The sequence below is a fragment of the Cynoglossus semilaevis genome, chromosome Z (genome assembly GCF_000523025.1).
Source record: "Cynoglossus semilaevis isolate Cse_v1.0 chromosome Z, Cse_v1.0, whole genome shotgun sequence".
NCBI classification, from domain to species: domain Eukaryota; kingdom Metazoa; phylum Chordata; class Actinopteri; order Pleuronectiformes; family Cynoglossidae; genus Cynoglossus; species Cynoglossus semilaevis.
Genome location: NC_024328.1, coordinates 8456297 through 8467536, shown reverse-complemented (window position 1 = coordinate 8467536; position 11240 = coordinate 8456297). Strand labels below are relative to the sequence as shown.

General features: G+C 39.2%; 1 protein-coding gene across 1 annotated transcript in view; it reads left to right on the top strand.

Moving 5' to 3' along the window:
* Positions 1 to 11240, top strand: part of smarca2 (SWI/SNF related BAF chromatin remodeling complex subunit ATPase 2) — a 42263-nt gene that overhangs the window by 359 nt on the left and 30664 nt on the right. Inside the window, exons 2-12 of the mRNA XM_008336197.3 lie at positions 988 to 1258; positions 1389 to 1518; positions 2516 to 2932; positions 3010 to 3111; positions 3682 to 3934; positions 4228 to 4354; positions 5658 to 5831; positions 6714 to 6887; positions 7677 to 7847; positions 8945 to 8995; positions 9910 to 10040. Coding sequence (XP_008334419.1) covers positions 1025 to 1258; positions 1389 to 1518; positions 2516 to 2932; positions 3010 to 3111; positions 3682 to 3934; positions 4228 to 4354; positions 5658 to 5831; positions 6714 to 6887; positions 7677 to 7847; positions 8945 to 8995; positions 9910 to 10040 — 1964 coding nt within the window. The 5' untranslated portion in view covers positions 988 to 1024. The remainder of the gene's footprint in view (positions 1 to 987; positions 1259 to 1388; positions 1519 to 2515; positions 2933 to 3009; positions 3112 to 3681; positions 3935 to 4227; positions 4355 to 5657; positions 5832 to 6713; positions 6888 to 7676; positions 7848 to 8944; positions 8996 to 9909; positions 10041 to 11240) is intronic.

Here is an 11240-nt window from a genome sequence, read left to right as displayed (position 1 = left end):
CGCCTGACCGCTCAATCGGAAGACAATAAACGCATTATTAAAATGCATTTAAGCTTTTGGGACAACTCTAAGGTCATGACAACGTCTTGGTTCTCTCTCGGAGCATATTGTTAATTCACATCCGCGATGGCCACCAGTTTATGCGGAAGCCATGATAAAGAGTTAGTTGCATAGAACTGCACTGTATTCGGGACAGAACAAGACACGTTTAGCATAGTAAACGGTCTAATACGTATATTATAAGACCCTGGCAGTACTATAAACACTTATACGTAGCCTTTGTTAACCTAAGCGCAATAGAAGTGGAACATTGGTTGGCAACACGTAGTCAGTGGCTGTGACACTGACAGCTTGTCTACAGCGTAGCAGGGCGCATCGATCACGCAACTGCGGTTGACTGGATTGTCGATCAACACACGAAGCACTATATATATTTGATAATAACATTATGAGGAATCACATGCTTGATAATGGTAATTCTCCTCAGTAAGTAGCTTTGGATTAAAAAAATTGCATAAATGTAAATATTTGCAAATAATAAAAATATCGCTGTATATAATAGTTTATGTTGACAGTACAACCAATGCAGGGCTAATTTGCAGCTCACAACGAATCCATTGGGGTTATATGAATGAATGAATGAATGAATTATAGTCTTTATTGTCATTGTAACACGGGGATACAACAAAATTGAGCTTTTAATCCATCACCAAGGTGAGCAGTGGGTCGCTTTAAGCGCGCAGGGAGCAGTGTGTGGGGACGGTGCCAAGCTCAGATGCATGTGCGCTTCTGCGCGAATTCTACAAAAAGCAGTATATATCGCCGATGTTACACTGGAATATAATGGCATTTTTTTCAGTGATACAATGTTTTTTTGTTTTGTTTTTTGTTTTTGTTTTTTGCAAAAATAGTACAAAATTATATCATATTCAGCAAAATTGATTGCAGCAAGTTACAGAAAATTATTATGTTTCCGTTTCCGTTTAGAAGCTGTGTGGTTTTACTCCAGCATCTACACTAGTAGATGTCCAATCCCTCAGAATTTTTAGGCGGCATGTCCCATCCTGGCCCTTCACCGGGGGCTGGGCTGTCTCCAGGGCCCATCTTAGGCCCCAGCCCTGGACCAGACCCTTCACCAGGCGCTGTTCACAGCATGATGGGACCCAGTCCAGGTCCTGGAACACCCAGCGGACCCCATGGCATGCAGGGCCAAGTGCAAAGTGATTACTCTCAGGAAAGCATGTATCCCATGCATAAGGTACAATTTAGTCACTTTTCAACCATTATTTGCCCCCTTCTCAACAACTATATTCATTAAAAGTATATTAAGTCTATTAAGTGTATGCACATTTTCCAATGTTTTAATGCTGAATATTTTATATTTTCAGCCCATGGAGAGCATGAATGACAAGACGATGGCAGACCCAATGCACTTAGGTCACATGAAAGGTGTGGGGGTGAGATCTCTGCATAGTGGGATGGGGCCTCCACAAAGTCCCATGGACCAACACAGTCAAGGTACCGAATTAAGCCAATTGTTTTTTGTCATGTTTTTGTGTGTTTTTTAATTATTTTAGTTTATAATAGTAATTTCTGCTGGATAAGAGCTCAATTGAATCTGAAATTCAGCCTTTTACTCATCAATGTTATCTCTCTTCAGGGGGTGCTTACAGAGAGGTTAATAACAAAGGATACTTTTCCTGTTTCCTTCCTGTTATTTCTCATAGCCATTTAGTCATGTGCCACAAATATAATAGTTAGATAGATAGATAGATAGATAGATAGACAGACACACAGACAGACAGATAGATAGACAGAGAGACAGACAGACAGATAGATAGATACATAGACAGATACATAGATAGACAGACAGACAGACAGACAGATAGATAGATAGACAGATAGACAGACAGATAGATAGATACATAGACAGATACATAGATAGACAGACAGACAGATAGACAGACAGACAGATAGACAGACAGACAGATAGACAGACAGACAGATAGACAGACAGACAGATAGATAGATAGACAGATAGACAGACAGATAGATAGATACATAGACAGACAGACAGATAGATAGACAGATAGATAGATAGATGGATAAATAGATAGATGGACGGACAAACAAACAGACAGACAGACAGACAGACAGATAGATAGACAGAGAGACAGATAGATAGATAGATCTTTCTTTATTAATCCCTTGGGAGTTCCCTTTGGGAAGTTAAGGCTCCAGCAGCAGTACAGCACAGACAACAGTTAGAACACACAGATAAGTCAAGTACAATTAATACAACAAAATACAAATACAAAAAGAGTAGCAGCACACTGTTGAGAAACCTAAACAGTGAATGTTAGTAGATTAGTAGATAGATGGGTTAGTGTTAGTAGTGTTAGTAGATTCGTTTGTTTAACAATAATCACATCTAATTTTACTTTTATTTTCTCACGATTCTTTTGAGATTCCTTTTTTCAGATGACTTATTGTGGTAATTGTCCTCCTACTGTAGGTTATATGTCTCCACATCCATCTCCCATGGGTGTTCATGAGCACGCTTCTAGTCCATTGTCAGGGGGTGCAGGAGGTGGGGGACCCACGCCGCCACACATGCCGCCCTCCCAGCCAGGTCCTATGATGTCCATGGATCCCCAGGGAGGTATGCCCAGTATGTCCACTATGGGTCAGCGGGGCCCATCTGCCTTCAGCCCAGTGCAGCTGCAGCAGCTCAGAGCTCAGATCCTGGCCTATAAGATTCTGGGACGTGGACAACCCTTGCCTGAAAACCTTCAACTGGCTGTTCAAGGCAGAAGGAGCCTTCCTACCATGCATCAACAGCAGCAACCACAGCAGCAACAGCAGCAGCCTCAGCAGCAACAGCAGCCACAGCAGCCGACCCCAAGTGCCAGTCCATACAACAGGCCACCAGGTAGTGTGTCACTGTGTTTTTGACCTATTTACACTTGTCTAAGGGATTGAAAATGACACCATGTCACACGCCTTTAGGTATGGCAGTGGCACATATGGGTGGACCACAGTCAAGTCCCTGCCCACCCCCAGCTATGCAAGGACACAGTCAAAGCACAGGACCTAAGCCTTGGTCTGATAGTAAGTGCAATAAAATATATTTTGAATTTTTAAGAAAGGCTTCTCAAAGTTACTTGAAAAATAATTTAACTAACCAACCTAGTTTTAGTTGTTAGACACATTCAAACTTCATGTAAGTGTTTTAAAGTCTAGATTCTCAAACTGTGGAGCGCTCTCTAGTGGTACGCAGGGAAAATTCATATTACAATTACAATTGAATAAATCTAAAACATACCACATTTAAACATAAACAACTTTCTAAACATTTCTAAACATCTCTCCTGTGGTGGAATCTAATAGTGAAGGCCTACGCTGAGGTATTCTAATGTTGGTCATCATGGTGGTACTCAGAGAGATCAAGGTTTTCTCAGGTGGTACAGAGTAGAAAAAGGACCACTAGTCTAGATTTGATCACCCAACTACATAAAACATAAAGATGGTCTGAACAAAAACATAATCCTTTAAATCCAAATAAAAGCTAGTGATGAGTAGGCCGTGTGTAGCTGTCTGATACTTGGCAAATGTTCCCTTTAAATGAAACATTTTTTCTGTATTTTAAACGCTTCATTATTGAATGCATCTATTTCACAGGTCAGGGGGCGGAAAATCAGGCAAACACTCAGAAACACCTCACTGCTGCCACCAGTGGACGTCCGTCTCCTGTGCCACCCCAGGTCCCTGCTGTTCCAGCTGGGCCCCTGCCAGGAACCTCAGTCACCCCTCAGCCTCCTGGGCAGCAGGTGTCACCCATGCTTCAGATGCAGCAGAAGCAGAACCGGGTCACACCAATTCAGAAGCCTCAAGGCTTGGATCCAGTGAGAATCCTTCAGGAAAGAGAGTACAGGTATTTATGGCCATCATTTATGAACACACCTTTTTATTTCATATATAATTCAATGTTTCTGCCCTGTCAAAAAGAGATGGTTGTGATTTTGAATTAGATTGGCCTGGGCACTTTCTTTTATTAAAAATAAAAACATTAAAATGTTACATCTGTTCATGTATAAAGAAAGTAAAAAACCTAACTAAAACATAGTATAATTCTAAAGGAGATGATTGCTGAGAGATGATCATTACTAAGATTATGTTACTGCAACATAAATAAAAGTTTACAAATGTCTTCTTAATGGTCTCCAGGTTGCAGGCTCGGATTGCACATCGAATCCAGGAACTGGAAAGTCTTCCAGGGTCCTTGCCTCCTGACCTGAGGACCAAAGCCACAGTGGAGCTCAAGGCACTGCGTCTGCTTAATTTCCAGCGACAGGTACACAACCACACTGTGATGTATTGCTCATGCTAATTTCATTCCACTATAAAAGAGTGTGCTGATTTTTATTATGGAAATACATTGTATAAAATACAGTATTTTTCGGACCATACGGTGTACTGCATTTTAAGACACGCTATCAATTAACGGGATTATTTTCATACACAAGGCGCACCGGTTTATAAGGCACATTAAGCGAAACAAAACAGTCAGAGAAACAATTAAGCGGAACAATCAAGCATGTCCGGATCCCTCTCGTCAATATAATTAGTTGTTCAGTGATGATTCAACATTTGAGACTGATACCTTAGCACAGGCATCCTCGAGCCATTGGCAGATAGTGGCGTAATTTGCCAGGCGTTGTAATTTGGACTTTGAACACCTTGTCAACACCAGTATTTAGTGGTTGGAATCATGTGGTTAGTCCACCCGGAATAATGGCAAGTCTCGAATTAGTTTGCTTCACTTGGGTTTTGACAATATCGGTGAGATGGGAGCGTATGGAGTCGCAGATCAATAGGGACGGAGATTTGTGTAAAAGGGTAGTGACCTAAGTTGGACACTGGAGGACACTGTTGTTGTTCGCTTCTCCAGTGTCAGGCGGTTGTCACTGTTTTTGTTCTGCATGGTCACCGTGTTCTTGTTTTGACGTGGTTCCGTGCAGATGTTGTTTTGCAGAGAGAGTGTGTTTTTTTTTCCTCTATCGATAAAAAAGGAGAAATAAAAAGAGTTTTTGACAACAAAAAAATCGACAGCCATGCGTCTGAGTTGCCCTGCATGGCACCATACATCGACAATTAAAAAAAAAACAACTCAGAGTCTCCAGGTGTTGGGAAGAACGACGCGACGTTGCACGGATTTGGGTTACACAACCATACTGTAACAATTGTTGTTGAGCATCTTCTAATTGTTAATTAACAGAGGTAAAGTTTAACTGTTAAACGTCATTGTTGGCTCCCAGTGTGCTTCAGTTGTGTGCCATCATGTGTGATGCGCTGTGTGGTTTGGCTTTATAAAATCGGTTCGAGCTCAGTAAGCGCAACCAGAAGTAATACATAAGGCGCACTGTCGATTTTTGAGAAAATTAAAGGCTTTTAAGTGCGTCTTATAGTACGGAAAATACGGTAATATATAAGACTTAGTGTATCTGCCACAATGTTCAAGTAACTAACATCAGCTTCTTGTTGTACTTATGGTAATCTATCTTGCAAATTACACTTGCACTTGGTACATATTAAAACTTTTATTCACCTCTGCAGCTAGCTTCTCAGTTTAATGAGCACATTGTGCATATTTCCAGCTCAGGCAAGATGTGGTGGCATGTATGAGGCGAGACACGACCCTGGAAACTGCTCTCAACTCCAAGGCCTACAGACGCAGCAAACGACAGACACTGAGGGAGGCCCGCATGACTGAAAAGCTAGAAAAGCAGCAGAAGCTCGAGCAGGAGAAGAAGCGCAGACAGAAACATCAGGTGATCAATACACAGCAGTTTGTTTACCATGTTGTTGGTGTGTTTGCACCACACCTGGTGTGTATCGAATTCAGGGAATGTTGTAACTTCAGGTATGGGTTGATGCAAAAGTTTTGAAACATTATTTTGATACTAGCCTGTAAAAACTTGTGAAAAAAAAAAGTGGTAAACACGTTCATGAACCTAATAAAATAAACATGTAGAGTAACGTGTCGTTATAGGAACAATAATAGATAAATAAACAGATAGACAGACAGACAGATAGATAAATAGATAGACAGATAGATAGACAGACAGACAGATTGACAGACATGATAGATGATGATAGATATAAATAGATAGATAGATAGCACTTTATTAAGACCTTCAGGAGTTTCCTTCGGGAAGTTTAGGCTTCAGCAGCAGTACAGCATCCAAAACAACATTAGAAACATCAAATAGGTAAAATACAATAAAATACAAACATGAGTATCAGCACATTGTCCATGAAAATGGGAAACCTGAACAGTGGATGTTAGTAGATTAGATTAGAAGGTTAGTAGAGGTAGATAGATAGTGTTAGTAGTATTAGTAGATCAGCAAGTAATTATTGTTGCTGTGTATGGTATTATTGATTGCAATCTCAATTATTATTTACTATGATGACACAAGGGACATTACAAATTAAATTAAAAATTTACACCAGTAAAATAACAAGACAACAATATGTCAGCATTACAATAGACTAGTAGTGGAAACCAACAAGCACTAAAAAGATAAATCACTTGTACACAACCACTCGAAGTACTGCATTACAAAAGTAATTTCATTAAACTTTTGATTGTGAAGTTAAAATGAACTTTTCCTTACTTACTTCAACAACTCTAACTTTACCCGTTTCAGGAATACCTCAACAGTATTCTTCAGCATGCAAAGGACTTTAAGGAATATCATCGGTCTGTGTCTGGAAAGATCCAGAAACTCACCAGAGCCATCGCCAACTGGCACACCAACACGGAGCGGGAGCAGAAGAAGGAGACAGAGAGGATTGAGAAGGAGAGGATGAGGAGGCTCATGGTAAGAACCAGTGGAGTTTAGAACTGTTAAGAGTTAGAGCACTGTGTCACCCATCACACCTCACAGGAGCTTGTCACTGAGAATCACACGGGTCACCACTTAGTGCTTTCATTTCATCTAAGTAGGAATCTGTGTTGACATCGCCGTTTATTTTGTCACTTCAATAAAACACACTTCAAGTCACACTCTCCTCGAGAGCCTGCTGTTTTTTGTTTTTTGTTTTAAGTTTCACCTGCATAATGCCTTTTTTATTTCTTGATTATAATCACAGAGAAGAAGAAAGAAAATCATCATTTTTACCACTTGAAGAAATAACTCCTACTGTGGCAGTGGGAATTATTGAACAAATTAGGTTAATTTTCATTAAGTGGCCTTTTGTGTCTGAATAATACAATTTTACGCTTTTGTAACTGTTTTGTACGAGTGGCTCGTTAAGTACAGAGGTTTTTAAAAATATTTGATAAACATAATTTCTGTGGTGGCTGAATAATATGTTGTGCCAGTGTTGATACTTGACTTCCCAGTTTGCAGGAAGTTGGTTCACAAGAGGCCATTGTCTGAAAGTAGGAAATGATGGCGAACAAAAAAGAAAATACAAATAAACACATTCAGTTAATAGGCATCTGTCCCAGTATCTAGGCCAACACAGTTGTTGTCGTAGCATTGGTTTCCTTGTAATTGTGTCCAGACAGAGAACTGTCAGACTCCAGACAATGTTCCTTTTAGATTTCTTTAGAGTCCGTCCTTGTGTTTCCCTGGTTAACATCCTGTCACAACCTCTCTTCTCAGGCGGAAGATGAAGAAGGCTATCGAAAACTCATCGACCAAAAGAAAGATAAGCGTCTGGCCTACTTGCTGCAGCAGACTGATGAATATGTGGCCAATCTCACCTCTTTGGTGTATGAACACAAAGCTGCCCAGGCTGCCAAGGAGAAGAAGAAGAAGAAGAAGAAGAAGAAGGTACAAAACAAAAGAAATGGTCAGGTAGTGATGTTCTTTTTTTTTTCTCATTTTATAAGATCCCCAGGAGAATGACACTGCCAGCAAACTCTCTTAGCAGTTAACTGGTGTGTGGATATCGCCTTGTAGGTGCCTAAGAAAACCTGCTTTATTTTTAAGATGGTGGCCTATTGGTTAAGGGATCAGGCATGTAAATTGAGGATTGCCAGTTTGAATCCCAGTAGGACTGTGCTGTGTAGAGCAAGCACTAAAATTCCACTGCTCCTCAGGTGCATGAAAAAGGAGCAGCCAACTGCTCCCGTTTATCACAAATAGTTGACATGCAGAGAGTCATTTTCCTCAGGGCAGTGTTTCCCAAACGTTTGTAGATGAGGCTGTTTTAATTAGAGAATTAAATTAATCTAATCAGTAAGACCCCCCCCCAGTCACCAACTAGATTTGTCAGAGGACCAGATTTTTTCTTGACTTGCTTTGCGGGTCAGAAACTCAATCCAAATTAAATAAAAATCACATTTTTAGTTATATGTGTTTGATGTTTTATTTTGGAATCCAGTCAGCGGGTTGGATTGGATAGGTCGATGGGCCGGATTTGGCCCGCAGGCTGTCATCACTGGTATAGACCAAAGTTCAACTGTGCCCTGAAACAGTCTGTACTGCTGGTTTATACCATGTGGTGAATTATTTATATTTATGTGCGAGAAACTGTCAAAATCTCCACGTGATCAATAGGATGTAGCGTAAGAACTAAGAATCCCCAAACAGTGAGACAGTGTGTTGTGTTATTAATACATTTTCTTGTGAAAAATGGACAGCCCTTCATGGTCTGACATCAGCCAAGGAACTGATCAAAGTTATAACATAAAATGTAAAAACTATGTGCTGTAGGTGATATTTCAGTGGGTGCTGTATGTGATATGTCAGTGAGTGCTGTATGCAATATGGCTTGAGAGCTTTTCAAAGCTTGATACAAAACTAGGGCCATTATTGGTTCTATGGAGCCATAAGACACAGCCTAATGCTGGAGTTATCTTTACTGTGAACTTACTGTATGTTGTTTACAATGTGTGAACTAACCACTTTATGTGTTTGATGTCCAGAAGATGGATGGAGATGGTGAAGGCACCAGCACCTTTGGACCTGATGGAGAGGTAAGCAGCAAAGTTGTTGTATTTTAAAAACACATTTATTTATATATAGGCTATGTATATACATTTATATTATATTTCATTTATTTATTTTCATTAAAAATGGAAGTTTCTCCAAGGTTTGTAGAAGTGTTCTAGTGTTCAAACATCTGATCTTGTGTTAAAATAAACGTTTCCAGTCACTTTCCTAAGTCTTGGTCTCAAGTCGTATATTCAGTCATCAGATTATATATAATTTCTTCTAATTATATCGGTGCCATCGAATATTTAACTACAGATATTCACTGACTCTCTTCATCTTTATACTGTTGTTATGTGATCAAACCTGTACCTTCATCACTAGAAGTCCTCACATGGTCCTCTGACTGCAGCAAAGTACCATAAACACCAGACTATGTAAACATATGTTGTTTTTAAAGATGAGAAGAGAAAAGTCTTGCAAAGAAATGTTGCTATACAAAACTGAAGCCTGCAGTCCCGTTTGTTCTCATTTGTTTCTGCAAAGCCTTTGAGTTTGTATATGACTGTGTTTCCAGTGAGAAAAATGGGCTTTGAAGGCCTTGTCTGGGGAAAAAAAAACATCCCTGTTCAAGTATTACATCTTAAAGGTTTTGAGATTTCATAGTCATTGCTTTTCCCGGGAGAGTAAAAAGGACAACATTTTCATGTTGCCTTCAAAGTTTTTCTTTTGTTGACTTGTCTTTGATGAAAGAACAGTAATCATGAATAGATCCGTCTGTTTGTGTGAAGAACAAGAAGTTAAGTTTTTTTTTGTTTTTTTTGTTTAGTTTTTTTTTAGTTTAGTAAAAGTTTACTTTTCTCTTGTCGCACAGTCAAAGATAATCATTGTGAATAAAATAACTCTGATTTATTCAGGAACATGTTTATCTCTGTTTTTTTTTCTGTTTGCATTTTAGCCCATGGATGAGAGTAGCCAGATGAGTGAGCTGCCAGTTAAAGTGATTCAGACTGAGACGGGGAAAGTTTTACAGGGAACAGATGCGCCCAAATCCAGTCAGCTGGAGGCTTGGCTGGAGATGAATCCTGGGTAGGAGAGCTTAATAGCACCATCTTTTTTACATTTTCTTTAATTGACATTGTTTTTGTGGAAAGAGTTTTAGAAAATATCGATGCACTGAAATATGAAATACAGAAGCACAAGTCTACCATGTACAGCTTAGCACTGTTCTCAAAGAAGAAATTCAGATCAATTTTTAGCCAAAGCCAACCTGTAAAATTAAGTAGGGGTATAACTGGCACCTAAATTGAATTCTGTAATACCAGACATGTTAGGTGATCAAGAATATATTCAACTTTTATATATTATATTCAATATTCAATTTTTTTTGGTATAGTATTTTAGTCAAGTGTGTTTCATTTAATCATTTTTTTTAACTTCTTTTATTATGTTGGATCAGTTTTTAGGTGTTTTACTTTTTGTGTCTGTTGTTTAAACCCCATTTGTAAAGTTGAATTCTTTATGTTAGTAGTTCCAAACCTTAAAGGGAACATAACTGCCAGTAACCTGGGATCAACATGAAACATTAGAACATCAACGGTCCAGGTTTCCACATTTAATGTAGCAGTAAGTGGATAACACACAGGTTTAGGGAGGATTATGGCCTGTTCAGAGATTTGTGCCTAAAGGGAGACAAAAACAAAACAGTTTTTGCTGTGTGTGCTGTAACCTGAGTTTTTCCATTCTACCTTTTTTGTTTGTTTGTTTGTTTAGTTTTTTTCACATCATTTTTTTAACACTACAATGTTTCACTGTGTGACAAGACGGGGACAAGGAACCAGGTGTGTTGTTTTGAAGTAACTGCGGAGCACATCACCTGATTCTGAATATGCAGACACATTTTTCAAAATGATATATATAGCAAGGCATTTTTAGTTCCACTGTTCTGCTTTTCCTGCACACACACAACACTGTGTGAGGAAAAAAACAAAAAACATCTGCACATCCATACTGAAAAATCAGTCAGTGTTTACATTAACTCAACTATAATAATTAAAGCTCTGAGTCAAAATATGTTCTGCTCATCAGGGACACTTCCCTGCTGTGTTTTATTTAAACAGATGTCTAATTCATTGGTTTGGAATTACATCCAAACATGGCACAGCCACTAATGATTCTTTTAAGCTGACTTGTGAAAAAACTAGTTTAGTCTTTTATGACAGGAGAGCACAGTGGTACAGTGGTTAATGCTCTTGCCATATGGCAAGACAAATCATGACCTCCAGCATA